This window comes from Schistocerca americana, chromosome 4 (genome assembly GCF_021461395.2).
Source record: "Schistocerca americana isolate TAMUIC-IGC-003095 chromosome 4, iqSchAmer2.1, whole genome shotgun sequence".
NCBI classification, from domain to species: Eukaryota; Metazoa; Arthropoda; class Insecta; order Orthoptera; family Acrididae; genus Schistocerca; species Schistocerca americana.
Window position 1 is genome coordinate 321177666 of NC_060122.1, and position 15900 is coordinate 321193565.

Sequence of the window (15900 nt, forward strand, 5' to 3'; positions counted from 1 at the left end):
ATTTCACTCACACTATACAAGGCTCTTGAAAAAGGGGAATATGCATTTTGTATTTTAGAAAGTCGAAGCATCAGTTTTTTCGTTTGCAGGTCAAATTGTACCCAGAATTACTAAAAGGAAGACAGTGTTGTGTTACGAGCTGCCATCACATCCCTCGAAAAACAAGTTTGTTTTATAAGAACATAGGCTTCTGCGGCTGGTGTCATAGTGATTAAAATTCTTCTGGGTATTATGCCGCGTCATTGCTAAAAACTAACAACAATAATAAACTAAAACCGACGTATCCGCACAAACAACTGTAGAGCAACTGTCAGTCCACTTCCACACACACCAGGAGGAAAACGTGCCAACCAGAAGCCGAACGCTGACTGGCGGACAGCTACCAATCGTTGACGACATGGACATCCACGAATAGCCTCTTTCTTTCCATCTTCCCTTACGTCATGACTAGCCAATCATATTAGAGGGCCAATTAAAACTTTTACAACAGTGACGTCAGGCATCAATAGTCTGTAATAAATAGAAGCACCTATTCCCATGCAAAAACCAGTCGTGGCCTGAGGAAGGCCGTTGCAATTCGGCCAAAACGTCGGTTTCAGTGTATTATTGTTGTTAGTGTTTAGCAATGACGCGGCATAATGCCCAGAAAATTTTAATCACTATGGTTTGTTTTAATTTAGTTGCCAGTCCAGTGCAGTTTTTTGCGCAATGGTCATGTCTCCCTCAATACATTTCTCTTCAAGCTTTATAGGTTTTCTTTACGTCTTATATTTGGATTTTAGTGGTTCAAGTCCCTTATTTGTACTGGATTCAGCTAGTGAAACTACACAAATATTGTCCACTGATGCTTCCAGACAGTTTCACACGCAGAGAGCTAATTAGCAATAAATAACCCTGCCACAAACACACATTTAAACAAACAACTTTAATACATTACTTGATGCATACTTCACAAAAGAAACCTTTTTCCAGTGTTGTAGTGCCTGAAGGTTTCAGTCAATTTCTTTATGAAACATTACTAATGTCTGACAACATACAAATAAAATCCACATACTGAACAATCTGATTCTACCCGCAGTTCTTTTTCACTTCAAGTTGCAGCCACACTGTAGCCCATTTCATTGTAAAATATAAAATACAGTATTGTTATGTATAAAAATCCACTATATAAATGTAGTAGGGTGCCAGTCATTTAGTACGCTCATGTCGTACAATTGAGACTACTGCTTCACAGTTTCTATTAATTTTTCGTCATTCATCACAAAATTAAAAATATTTACAAAAGAAATAGTGAAACAATTTGTAAGAAATAACGAAAACAATGAACAACAGACAACTTATATCACCCACAACAGACTGAAATATGGAGATGTGCACATGGTCATGTATCACGAAGATACGAACTTGGATGTCATATGATCAACAACAGACAGATAATATCAGCTGTCAAAACTTACTTCCCAAGAAACCTTGATGGTGCCCTGCTATGACGTGACGTGACAGGACAGCCATTGTGGATGCCGCATTTTGAAATGCATTACAGAATGTTTTCTGCATCTACATCTGTACTCAGCAAACCACCGTGAGGTGCTTGGCAGAGGTTACATCCCATTGTATTAGTTATTATGATTTTTTCCTGTTCCATTCACATATGGAGCGCAAGAAACATGATTGTTTGAACATCTCTGTGAGTGCAGTAATAATTCTAATCTTATCTTCATGATCCCTATGTGAGCAATATGTAGTGATTTGTAGTTTATACTTGGAGTAATCAGTTTAAGCCTGTTCTTGAAACTTTGTTGATAAGCTTAACAGACTTTTGACAGGATGTGATGTGACGTGACAGCCAGTGTGGATTGGCCTCCTTAAGATTGTTCTAGCAGAGTGGTTTCAGATGAAAGCATACTACTCCATAAAAAGAGTATGAAGAATCAGATTTAAGTGAAAAAGTTCTGACTGGCCATAGTAAGTTGTAATAAATCACTGGTTAAAAGGTTACTGCATATATAATTTTGACATTATATGTAATCCGGAGACATGTCAGCAGTATAACATTAAAATGCATAACAAGTTTGAAGTATTGGCATCAGATCACACTGATGAAATAAGTGTTAACAAGCAATGGGAAGAAATAAGGACCTGTGTAACCGAAGCAGCTGAAGAAATTCTAGGAGAGCAAAGCTAACAATGAAGAAGAAGTGGTTGAATGAGACATGCGAACAAACTGTGAAGGCCAGGAAGAGAGCACATGCTGGACAGACAACATGCAGTGCAACAGGAAGCACTCAAGACTGTAAGAAGAGGAAGAGAAACAAATAGGATTCTGGGAACAGGAAAAAGAAAGATCATGAACTATATATATCATTGATGATCTCGAAAAGGGAAATACAATATCAGACAGCCAGAATATGATTCAGATGTTGAAACCTGTGAGGAATGGTCACAGAAACGAACTTTGGTTTTTAATGATAAGGATGGCAATATGCTAACAGACAAGAAAAAAAATTCTGAATAGGTGGAGAGAATATGTTGAAGAGCTATTAAATGCTGAAGATCCAGAGAGTGTCTTTCCACATAAGAATTATACAGAGGGTGAAGGAGAAGCCACAAACATTCAAGTGACTCAACATGATGTAGAAAGATCAATGAGGAAACTAAAGAGTAATAAGGCACCAGGAGAGGAAATTATAACGACAGAGATGTTAAAGGCAGGAGGAGAAACACTTCAGGAAGAGGTATACAATCTCATAAAAGAAATATGGGAAAAAGAGGAAATCCCACAAGAGAGGAAAGCAGCCATCACTATCCCATTGCATAAAAAGAACAGTAATAGGAATTGTAACAACTACAGAAGCATTTCTCTCCTAAGGGTACCTTATAATATTCTATTTTTAAGAATTCTTGAAAAACTTAAGCCATTGGCAAAAGATATTTTAGGAGAATACCAGGGAGGCTTCCAGGAAGGACGATCGACCATCGATCAAAGTTTCACCACGAGGCAAATCTGAGAAAAGTCCTTGGAATTCAACCATCGGTTTCTTGTGATGTTCATGGACTTCTGAAAGGATTATGACAGTATCCACAGATTAAGTATGTACAACATCCTGAGAGAACTTGGTATACCAATGAAGTTAATAAATATGGTCATGGTGTGCACAGCGGAGACAATGTCCAAAGTCAAATACCAAGGGGAGCTGTCCAAGTAATTCCACATCAGAATGGGTGTGAGACAAGGTGATGTTACTTCACCATTGTTATTTAATCTGTTCCTAGAGAAAATAATCCAAGAAATGAAAAGAGAAAACTAAGGGGTGACACTATATGGTAGGACAGATTTATTGGGTTATGCAGACGACATTGCAGTTCTAGTAGAATCAGAGGAAGAGATGGCAGAAACTACTACACAGGACCTAGCGCAAAATGCAAGTAAGATTGGGTTATGGATTAATGCAGAAAAGACCGACGTAATTGAAGTATCAAGAGAAGCCCTAAATGACATCCCATTACAGGTTGGGATATGGAAATTTGCTAAAGTGGAACATGGTACATGGTTTAACAGGAAATAAACCAACATATTGTGAAAGTGTCTAAAACTTATTGCAGTCTAAAGCAGACAATGTCATCGAAGGATCTGTCAATTAAGACCAAACTTTAAGTATACAATGCCGTGATAGTGCCAGTATTGTTGTATAAGACAGAAACCCTGAGCACAACAAAGAAGGATGAAGAAGACTTGTTGGTCTTCAAAAGAAAAATTATGAGAAGGATCGTTGGACCCGTCCAGGAAGGGAGCTAATGGAGCTGATGAGGCAACCGAACATTGTTCAGATACTGAAAGCGTGGAGAATAAACTTGGCAGGTCACACTGCTAGGAGACCAGACACCTTTCGGGCAAAAGCCGTACTTATGGAAGACCTGATGGTACTCGTCCAATCGGAAGACCCAGGAAGCGATGAGAGGATGAGCCACAGAAAGACCTTTGCAAGCTAGTCTGTGACAACACAACTGGAACCAGAATGCAGAATTTTGCCATCTATGGAGGAGCATTGTGAGGTCGGTGCATGACCGACAGGGTCCTCGATAGCCAATTTGATGATGATGACGATGATATGTAATAATGTGTCATTGTTATAAATATCATGAAATTTTTACGTACCTAAAGTCTCTTATCTGTGTATGTGAATATTTACACCAGTAACAATCTTCGAAATTGAATAAATTATAAATTATACCCAGAAGATTGCTGTGAGTATTAAAAGATTTCGGTATCTACCCCCAATAGCGCTTCGGGCTGCAGGCACGAGGCTAGCCGATCGGCATCAAGATTTGCTGTCCCTAGACAGAGGTGCTAGGAACGAGTATGAGCGCTCTTTGGCTGCTGGTAAAAGTGAGAAACTTTGCTCGGAAAGATTTTTTTCGCTTGGGAAATAAGCGCACGTCGAAGATAAAAGCACTACGCGGCTGATTTAAAATGGAGATAGTGTGTTTTGAAAAGATGTAGATGTGCGTTCTAATCAATGTAAACAAGTGCAATACATTTTAAATTAAAAATGAGATCGTGTTTTAAATGCGCTAATGATAAAGAACCGTTTATAACGTGTAATGTGTGTAGGAAAAATGTGCATCCGAATTGTGTAAGTGCAGGAAGATTACCAGGCTCACTCCTAGGGGATGTTTTCTTCGATTACACTTGTTCCGACTGCAGTTTCTGGAAAACTGAAGAGTTCTGGAGGCAGAAACTTTCGTGGTGAGTAAGGAGGATTACAATGTAGGGTGTCGAGAACATTCTGATCCCAAATGAGCGTCATCACTGACAAGAAAACATTTAATGGTCATCACGAAGTTGGATGAGTTTATTTGTTGTACATGAAAATATTTTACAAAAATCAAATAAATTTAGAGTTAAAGCCTGGAGATCTGATTAACATTAGAAGTTCTTACGGCAGTTCGCACGCAAAACGCCTCGTCACTGGCACAGTTCATTCGTTTCCAGGGTATTCCAAAACTCATCATTTGTTGTGCTGACGCTGGGGAAATGTGATTTCGGCTGTTTAACATCCATTCTCAGACTTACTCATTTTTTGTTTCACTTACATTTTAGAGTTTTTAGATCGTTTCTTATTTGAGGTTAATTTTTCATGAATGTTGTGATTACAGCGAAATTCGTAGAGAGGCGAAAACATGTAAAATGGTTACACACATACTACCTGTCACTGAAAATATCTAAAGTGCAAATATTCAGGAAAATAGGTGATAAATGAGGTATACAAGCCTAGTTTTGATAAAGAAAGGAAGGAGTGCATGTTGGAGATAGTTCTTTTTGCAGAGTATACATTGCTAGTTCAGAATTTGCTGCTGTTTGAAAGGTTTTGAACTACGAAACTATTGAACGTTGCACGGACCAATACTAGTGATAACCTAAATGGAAGACAGTGTCAATAATCATAATTATTTATTTTGTTATTTCCTCTCTCAGTAACTTATGTTCAACATTTTGACACTGTGCTGTGAAAGACAAGTATTCTATGACTTGGGATTAATTGGTATCATGATGTGTTGAGAGATGACATATTATTTTGTGATGTGATGAATAAGCCCCACTTGTTCTTCCAGAGGTCATAGTGAACATAATGCTAACAATGATTTATATAGATAGGCCACATAGCACTGTATAAGCAAATGTGATAGCCTAAATCTATTTTTACATGGTACTGTCAACAAAATTTGAAGGCATGAAGGTTATTTTTAATTTGCAAATAGATCTTGTTCATTGTCAGAAATAAGATGGAAAATTAAGCACTTGATGCGTCACTCACTTTATTTACATTTCTGTAGAGCTTGGAAACAATGTCAATGTAGGCCTATGCCCAATTGATACTGAATGAGAATTCTTATATCATATGCAGTTCAGATTAAAGTTTTTGAGTGTTTTGTTCTCTCTTACACCTGATAATTGGTATTAGATCGGTCAAAATGTAATTACAGAAATATTTTCAGGAAAGTAAGCTAAGATACAGGGTGGGCCTAAAGTGTTCATACAGTAATCAATATTTGTTGAACAAAAGCATAGGCTGTACAAATTTATGGTTTGTGACAAATCAAAGAATACATTGTAAAGTTTTTGTTGAGATGTCCATTAACTACAACATTGCACCATTTCTTCTCAAAGAATATCTTATTGATGTTCAATTTCAGGTCATACGTTTGACTACATTTCTTGTGTAGTACCAGCAACAACACCTGCTATTATTCTTCTTAATGCATTAACATCAGGTACTCGTGTAGTGTAAATCTCGTCTTTTACATAACCTCACAAAAAGAAACCTAAAGACGTTATGTCTGGTGATCGTGCAGGCCAGCTGGGTCGACAGAAGCGTCCGATCCCACGCATCGGCTTTGACCCGTGACGTAAGGGTGTTGTGTGTGACGTTATGACGGCGCGGAGTTTGGTTTGTGAGTGTGGCGTGTTTGTAGATGTCGTCGTGTTGTGGTTTGTTGTGCTCTCTGGTGGTAAGTTCAGGGTTTTCGTTTGTGTGATGTAATGGGCTCAGTTTGCTTTTGCTCATTATCCAGAATTGTTAGAGTGTCGGCTGTGTTTGTAGTGGAATTTGTTTCAGTGAGTTAACGATTTTGTGTGAATGTTAATTTAGTGTTGTTCGCTGTACATCGTGTGGTAATTTTAGTAAAATTAATCGGTTGTTGTTTTTGTTCAGGAATGGATATGACGGATAAAATTAACAGTGCGCAGGTCAAGGAAGTGTTCGATCCCAATGTATGGCTGTGTATGTTGATATTGGTATCGGGAGATGTTTTTGAGCTATATAGGCCAAGGGAAGTGTTGGATCCTAATTTATGGAATCGGGAGCTGCTGTTGAGCTCTATAGGTCAAGGGAAGTGTCCGATTCCAGATGATATTGTGTTTAGTGGTATTTAGGGAGTTTTGTGATGTCGGTATTTTTCGTCGTTTTGTATGGGGGTGGGTGTCTAAATTTGTTTATATTTAGTTTGTCCCCACCCAATAACACCCCATTTTCCACCCTTGTCCCATTAGTGTCATTAGGCTTTTTGTGGAAAGTGTATGTGTTTGTTTTTCGATGTATTTTCGTCCTTATAACGGGTATGTACCGACTTTATATGCGTCATATTGGAATCGTGGTTTATGGTCGTTTCCGCCATATTTGTGACGTCATGGGTCAAAGCGGACGGGTGGGATCGGACGCTTCCGTATTTCCGGCCAGCCAATGGGACCATCATTCCCAATCCCCCAGTCACGAAATGTTTCATTTAGAAAATTTCTTACTTGCAATCCCCAATGCATTGATGTACCACCTTGTTAGAAAATCACATCAGTCAGCAAGTATCTCTGTGGAGGTTCCACAAAACATTGTAACGTAACTGGATAGGTGTTAGCTGTTACTGACTTTTCGACAAAGAAGAAAGACCCAGTGAATCTGTTGTGCATCAAACTGTACCACACATTCACTTTAAGGGAATCCCCAATGTGATTTAATGCAATGAATCCCATATCCTCACATTGTGCTTTCTAACTTTACCAGAAAGTAGCCTCATATGAAAAGCGAATTTGTATAAGATACTCACTGCTGTTATTGATTTGTGCCAATATCTGTTGCAAAAGCTACTCGACAAGTTCCATCATCAGGTTGTAATGCGTGTGTTATATCTGGTGCATGAAGTGCAATCTGTTGCGTAGAATTCCTTGCACTGTGGTCCTAGGAGTATCTAATTTGCAAGATGTATATTAAGTAAATTTGGAAGGGCTTTGTAAGAATGCCTGTTGTACAACACCAACACTTTCTACACTAATTGAAGGCTGCCCTGCTCGTGGAAGATAGGACACACTGCTGGTCTGATTCCATTTAACAACGGCCATTACAATGCTCTCTACTCATCTAGTACCTGCAACAAAAATATGCAAACAAACTTGATTATTTATTCTACAAGACTTTCGCTCCACCGTGTAGTATATAATATATAAAGTGTGTAGATTCAAGTATTGATAAGTAGGCTAATTCATAATGACAAGTCACAACAGCATTGCAAACAATGGATGAAGTCACAGTAACACCAGTGCACCTTTCATTATTTAGAGGTGTTATTCCTTTACCTTCAACTGTCAAAAAATGTTGAGTCAGTATCCAATCACATTTAATGGGATTTCATGTTCATAAATGTTAAACTAAAGATATTTTACAATACATTTTAAGGTTTTTCTCATGATATAGCTTGGGTATCTCTTTAATAATGTATAGAGTACATTGTACAGCTATAATAACTGCAACCGACATCTTCATGAAATTTATATTCCCATATTCATTTATCAAGTTCTGTAGATCCCATCAAGGTTTCCATTAACAAAAGAATCGTAGAAACTTGACTTTTACACTCTCTCTGTCTCTAGCAACCTACCACTATACTGCTTCATCCTATTCGTTTTTCAAAATATATTTTCTTGAATTTCATTAGGGTAGAACAGATTCTACATCACTGTTGAGTTACATATCAAACTAAAGCTGAAGCACTTGAAAGCCAACTCTGACTCCTCTTAAAATATGGCTCACAGGGGATATTGAATGTATACAAAGAAGGGCAGCATGAATGGTTTGACACATGGGTTGACTGTCACAGAGATGGTATAAGAACTGGACAAGCAAAGGCTTGAGGATAAATGCAAACTGTCTCATGAAAGCCTACTTAGTTAGTTTCAAGAACCAACTTTTCAGTGATGAACCTAAGATTATACTAAAGACATTTAGACACTATTCCTGTAGGGTCTCAAAGGCAAGACTAGAGTAATTACACTTTGCTCAGATGTGTTTAAGCAATCATCCTTCCTCACTCCACATATGAATGAAACAGGGAAAAAGCAGTAGTAATTTGTACAATGGATAGTGTCGTCTGTTTTACACTTCAGTGTTTGCAGAGTGTGGATGTTGATGTAGGTGTCTGTGTAAATATTTATAATAGTTTGACTGTGGGTAGCAAATGTGCATGCTTCCACAGCGTAACGAGGCTTGAAGAGAACAACAATAGTCTTGCTGCTATAGTCGAGTTAGTGGAAGATCATCCCTGATGGCTAGCAGTGCTGTTGCCAGCTTTCAATTCGAAACTGCAAGCAGCTGCAGGTGAAAACGATAGCCATAGAACACCAGCAACACTGAGGCATTCCCATAGAGATGTATACAGAATTGTGTTATGTGACTGGTTGAGGCAAATGCATGAGGCACTTACTCCCAGCCCACTCCATCTTCTTATACCAAATTGACTGTAGGTAGCAGTGAAGGCAAATGTGTAGGGTAACAGCTGCAGGAGAAACTACACCCGGTCTTAAGTACGGGTATTGTAAAACATAGTGCTAGCATAGTCTGGGTAATAGTGGAGATTGACGCACTGGCTGGGGATTTGAATAAAGAGGACCAGGTATTTAAACTTGCGTGACAGACAACAGTATGGTCAAGAATAGAGCTGTAGTGTCGGTAGTGACCTGGATAAGCTATTTGCAACGATGTCATGCACAAATGTGTTTATTTTTTTAATTAAGCAGTCAGCCCTGGATGAACACAGCTGTCATGCAAGTTAACCAGGAACTGACCAGGTTACTGATGACTTCAGGTGGGGTTAATATTGGTGCAGTGTCTGTTGTTGCTATGGGAAGATGGGGATACAGAACACATTGCCTACAACCTAACAGTGTGTGAAAGAGATTAGGTGAACTGCTAGCTGATGAAAAAACATGGGCAGGCACTGTCATCAAAGGTAAACTATTTATAGTTATAACCTTTTTTAGGCTAAATGCCTGATTAAGACATACTGCTTTAAAATGGGTCCAGATAAATGAAGTGTCACACAAAAAATAAGTGTTTAAATAAGCTTACTGTGATACATCAGTGTATTAGAAGACTAAAAAACAAAGGCAATGAACTTTTTTCTGTTTATGTGATGTATAATGCCTAAAGGAATTTTATGTATTACGTCTGTTTGAACACTGTGTAAACACTGGACTCCATGTGTTTAACATAGAAGACTATAAAGTAGCAGCCTATTCCTATTGGAGAAAGGTGTTTTGATGATGATCATCATCATCATCATTTAAGACTGATTATGCCTTTCAGCGTTCAGTCTGGAGCATAGCCCCCCTTATACAGTTCCTCCATGATCCCCTATTCAGTGCTAACATTGGTGCCTCTTCTGATGTTAAACCGATTACTTCAAAATTATTCTTAACCGAATCCAGGTACCTTCTCCTCGGTCTGCCCCGACTCCTCCTACCCTCTACTGCTGAACCCATGAGTCTCGTGGGTAACCTTGCTTCTCCCATGCGTGTAACATGACCCCACCATCTAAGCCTGTTTGCCCTGACTGCTACATCTATAGAGTTCATTCCCAGTTTTTCTTTGATTTCCTCATTGTGGACACCCTCCTGCCATTGTTCCCATCTACTAGTACCTGCAATCATCCTAGCTACTTTCATATCCATAACCTCAACCTTGTTGATGAGGTAACCTGAATCCACCCAGCTTTCGCTCCCGTACAACAAAGTTAGTCGAAAGATTGAACGGTGCACAGATAACTTAGTCTTGGTACTGACTTCCTTCTTGCAGAAGAGAGTAGATCGTAGCTGAGCGCTCACTGCATTAGCTTTACTACACCTCGCTTCCAGTTCTTTCACTATGTTGCCATCCTGTGAGAATATGCATCCTAAGTACTTGAAACTGTCCACCTGTTCTAACTTTGTTCCTCCTATTTGGCACTCAATCCGTTTATATTTCTTTCCCACTGACATTACTTTCGTTTTGGAGATGCTAATCTTCATACCATAGTCCTTACATTTCTGATCTAGCTCTGAAATATTACTTTGCAAACTTTCAATCGAATCTGCCATCACAACTAAGTCATCCGCATATGCAAGACTGCTTATTTTGTGATCACATATCTTAATCTCACCCAGCCAGTCTATTGTTTTCAACGTATGATCCATAAATAATATGAACAACAGTGGAGACAGGTTGCAGCCTTGTCTTACCCCTGAAACTACTCTGAACCATGAGCTCAATTTACCGTCAACTCTAACTGCTGCCTGACTATCCATGTAAAGACCTTTAATTGCTTGCAAAAGTTTGTCTCCTATTCCATAATTTCCATAATCTTGTAGAACAGACAGTAACTTCCTCCTAGGAACCCGGTCATATGCCTTTTCTAGATCTATAAAGCATAGATACAATTCCCTGTTCCACTCATAACACTTCTCCATTATTTGCCGTAAGCTAAAGATCTGGTCCTGACAACCTCTAAGAGGCCTAAACCCACACTGATTTTCATCCAATTGGTCCTCAACTAATACTCGCACTTTCCTTTCAACAATACCTGAGAAGATTTTACCCACAACGCTGATTAAAGAGATACCTCTGTAGTTGTTACAATCTTTTCTGTTACCATGTTTAAAGATTGGTGTGATTACTGCTTTTGTCCAGTCTGATGGAACCTGTCCCGACTCCCAGGCCATTTCAATTATCCTGTGTAGCCATTTAAGACCTGACATTCCACTGTATTTGATGAGTTCCGACTTAATTTCATCCACCCCAGCCGCTTTATTGCACTGCAATCTATTGGCCATTTTTTCCACTTCCTCAAATGTGATCCTATTTCCATCATCATTCCTATCCCATTCTACCTCGAAATCTGAAACATTACTGATCGCATTTTCACCTACATTGAGCAACTCTTCAAAATATTCCCTCCATCTGCCCAAGGCATCCACAGGATTCACCAGCAGTTTTCCTGACCTGTCCAAAATACTTGTCATTTCCTTCTTACCTCCCTTTCGAAGACTGCTAATTACACTCCAGAATGGTTTTCCAGCAGCTTGACTCATAGTCTCCAACCTGTTTCCAAAGTCTTCCCACGATTTCTTCTTGGATGCTGCAATTATCTGTTTGGCTTTGTTTCTTTCTTCAACATAACTTTCTCTGTCTACCTGGGTTCTGGTATGTAGCCATTTTTGATACGCCTTCTTTTTCCTTTTACAGGCTGCCTTGACTGTGTCATTCCACCAAGCTGTTTGCTTCATGCTACTTTTACACACTACTGTTCCAAGACATTCTTTAGCCACTTCTAGTACTGTGTCCCTGTACCTTGTCCATTCCTTTTCCAATGACTGTAATTGACTACATTCAACTAACTGGTACCTTTCTGAGATCGCTGTTATGTACTTGTGCCTGATTTCCTTATCCTGAAGTTTCTCCACTCTTATCCTCCTACATATGGACCTGACCTCCTGCACTTTTGGCCTCAAAATCCCAATTTCACTGCAGATTAAATAATGATCAGTCATCAAAGAATCCCCTGAATACACGTGTGTCCCTCACAGCCTTCCTGAATTCCTGATCTGTTATTATATAGTCAATGACAGATCTGGTTCCCCTGCCTTCCCAAGTATACCAGTGCATGTTCTTATGTTTAAAAAAGGAGTTTGTGATTACTAAGCCCATACTGGCACAGAAATCCAAGAGTTGTTTCCCGTTCCTGTTGGCCTCCATACCCTCTCCAAATTTACCCATAACCTTTTCATACCCTTCTGTTCGATTTCCAATCCAGGTGTTAAAATCACCCATGAGCAGAACACTGTCCTTGTCCTTTACTCTAACAACTACATCACTGAGTGCCTCATAAAAACTATCCATCTTATCTTGATCTGTCCCTTCACAATGCGAATATACTGACACAATCCTAATTTTCTTGCTAGACACTGTCAAATCTATCCACATCAGTCGTTCGTTTACATACCTTATTGCAACTACGCTGGGTTCCATTTCTTTCCTGATGTAAAGCCCTACACCCCATTGTGCTATTCCTGCTTTGACTCCTGACAGGTAGACCTTGTGTTCTCCCACTTCCTCTTCTTTCTCACCCCTTACCCGAATGTCACTAACAGCTAAAACGTCCAGTCCCATCTTACTTGCAGCCTCTGCCAGCTCTACCTTCTTCCCAGAGTAGCCCCCATTGATATTAATAGCTCCCCATCTCATTACCATTTGTTTGCCAAGTCGTATCTTAGGAGTCCCTGGTTTGTCAGTTAGAGGTGGGACTCCGTCACCTCCAAAGGTCCGAGGCATTTTGCTCTGATTGTTGCCAGCATCATATTTAAAGTACCAGGGAAGCAGGTTGCTAGCCTTACTTGCCCCGAGTCCCATTGGGTTTTACCCCTAACGGCTGAGGGACTAACCGGTGGATTTGGTAGTCTTTGCCGTATGAGCACAAAGGTGACCATGACTCAGAATATGTCCGAGATGCCCAGCCTTATTCCAAAGTAACTGGTATCCCGACTGTCGTGACCACTTACTTGGCCACTCATACGTTGCCCGTGGTTCATGAACTAGGACATGACTACAGGAACCCACACCATGAACCACATGTGTTTTGATGTTTGTTAAAAATGTTGTCAAGTTTAAATGTATTAAAACCAGCAATTCAAAGCCTGTGCTTGTGAGTTGTTGCTACTATAAAAGTCATTTATAGTTATTGCAGTGTATAGATCCCACCATGAAATTTTCAAGTATAATTAGAAATATTTGAGTCATTAACATGATATCTGACAGACAAAAAGCAGATAGTCTGTGGAGAGTTTAATATTTATTTTCTATAAAATTCGGTTAAAATAAACTATTTTCAAATAGGAGAACACTACACTAATACACAACAGTTTTGTAGATAAACGCTCAATCAATAATGTATCTATTTATCGAGTAGTGAATGGAGGCCATGGGTGCACAACTAGCCATACTAAATGACTTATCTGGTTATAGTGAATTGGCATAATGGAAAACAAAGGAATTAATGAACAGGCAACAGAAACTTTCTTGGCAGCCTCACAGGAAGCCGACGAGTAGAATGTGTATAATGTGACAGATGTTAATTCCAAATTTTTAACAGCAGCTATCTTAAGAAAACAATGAAGTGTGGCATTAATGAGACTTCAAGACAGTCTTGTATTACAAAAGGAATCAAAATACAGTGTAAAAGGAAAAGGAAATTTTGTGTCAAGTCTGGAACAAACAGAGATTTCCATCTGATTTCATATTACAGAAGTAGTACATTGTGTAAAGGAAAGTGATTAAGAAACCAAAACCTATTCAACCGAAAAGGCCTTGAAAGCCCAATGGTACTAACTAACTGCCATATCATCCTCAGTCCATAGGCGTCACTGGATGTGGATATGGAGGGGTATGTGGTCAGCACATCAACCTCCTGACTGTTGTCAGTTTATGAGACTAGAGCCACTACTTCTCAATCAAGTAGCTCCTCAGTTTGCCTCACTAGGGCTGAGTTCAAGCTGTTTGCCAACAGCGCTCAGCAGATGCTGACAGTGACACATCAAAGTGTTAGCCAAGCTCAACAGCCCTTAATTTCTGTGACTTGAGGCGAACCAGTGTTACACTGCAGCAAGGCTGTGGGCTAAAGAAGTCAAAATGCATTTGTTTAGTGTCGGAAATGAATAACTTAGATAAAATTTTCTATATTGGTAGTAGTTAAGAGAGAAACTGGGAAATTAGATAAGGAGTCTGAGGTTTTAAACAGTAAATAATAGCAGACAGCTAGCCAACTTATTGAGCAATCGCTTCCTGGAAAATGCAGGAGGCTGACATGGACAGTTCAGGAGATGAAGCTATAGAGTACATGTAAGAAGCAATGCCATATACATAATGGGCATATCTCAAATACTCCATGCTCTGTGATAGCAAGTAAGAATGTAGTTAACTCCCTCAATACCAGAAAGAGTTGATAATATCTTGAATAAACTACAATAATCTTGTTCTCGCTTATATGGAGATTGGATTATACCTGAACAGGAGGAGAAAATTAGAACCCTTCAGGCTGATTTGGACAGAACGAGGGAGGAACTGAAGAGGTTAAGGGGGGAGGAGGGTAAACAGTGGTGGGAAGTGGTAGCTGGGAACAGGGGCTACAGAAAGAGAACAGTGTCTTACAATTTCCCATTTGGCACAACCAATAGATTTGCCTTGCTACCACAGTTAAGCAAGGAAGAGGCTCCAGTAGATGTAGTTAAGATGCAACAGAATCTCATTAGGAAACCAACTGTTTCAAAACAAGTAGAAAGTAAGAGGAAAGTTCTGATGCTAGGTAGCAGCCATGGAAGAGGCATGGGCCAGATTTTGCAGGGAAAAGTTAGGTGACAGGTACCAGGTCACAAACTTTTTCAAGCCAAGTGCATGTCTTAGACAGGTGGTAGAGGATATAGGTTCCTTGTGCAAGGGTTTCTCAAAGCAGGATCATGTGATGACAGTGGGTGGAGTGGGCAACAGTGTTGATAGGAATCAGGGCTACAGTATTGTGTGTGACCTGGTGAAAATAGTCTCTGCAATGACCCATACCAATGTTGGGCTGGTGCCTGCTTTCGTGCGGCTCTGTCAGGAGGGTAAATATGGAGTTGGATCAGTTGCATAGGGCAGCCACTCTGTCAGACATTGGATTGGTTCCTGTTGATGCTATTGATAGGGGGGATATCACAAGGCATGGCCTACACCTCAATAGGAAAGGGAAGGGTAAACTGGAAAGGTTGTTAGTGAAATCCATTAGGGGGTACACTAGTACTCATGGATGTACTACCTCTTTTTTAGACTAATATATGAGAAGTTCGGGCAGGCAGGTGCTAAAGAGGTCCAAAACTCACAATATTCTCACAACAGTAAAGTAAATAATAATGTTACCATATTTAACCAAAATATAGGTGGATTAAAGAAAAAAGTAGATTCTTGCAAAAGTAAAGTAAAAAATAATATTCCGGGATTGAAGAATAAAGTAGATGAGTTCCTGGTTTCTTTAGATGACAGTGAATCTGATAATATAATAGATGTACTATGCCTG

General features: G+C 39.4%; 1 protein-coding gene across 3 annotated transcripts in view; it reads left to right on the forward strand.

The window, feature by feature from the left end:
• Positions 1-4410: 4410 nt before the first annotated feature.
• LOC124612403 (cysteine-rich protein 2-binding protein) overlaps positions 4411-15900 on the forward strand; it is a 227325-nt gene continuing 215835 nt past the window's right edge. For all 3 annotated transcript variants that reach the window (XM_047140588.1, XM_047140587.1, XM_047140589.1), the window contains exon 1: positions 4411-4747. In XM_047140588.1, coding sequence (XP_046996544.1) covers positions 4551-4747 — 197 coding nt within the window. In that variant the 5' untranslated portion in view covers positions 4411-4550. The remainder of the gene's footprint in view (positions 4748-15900) is intronic.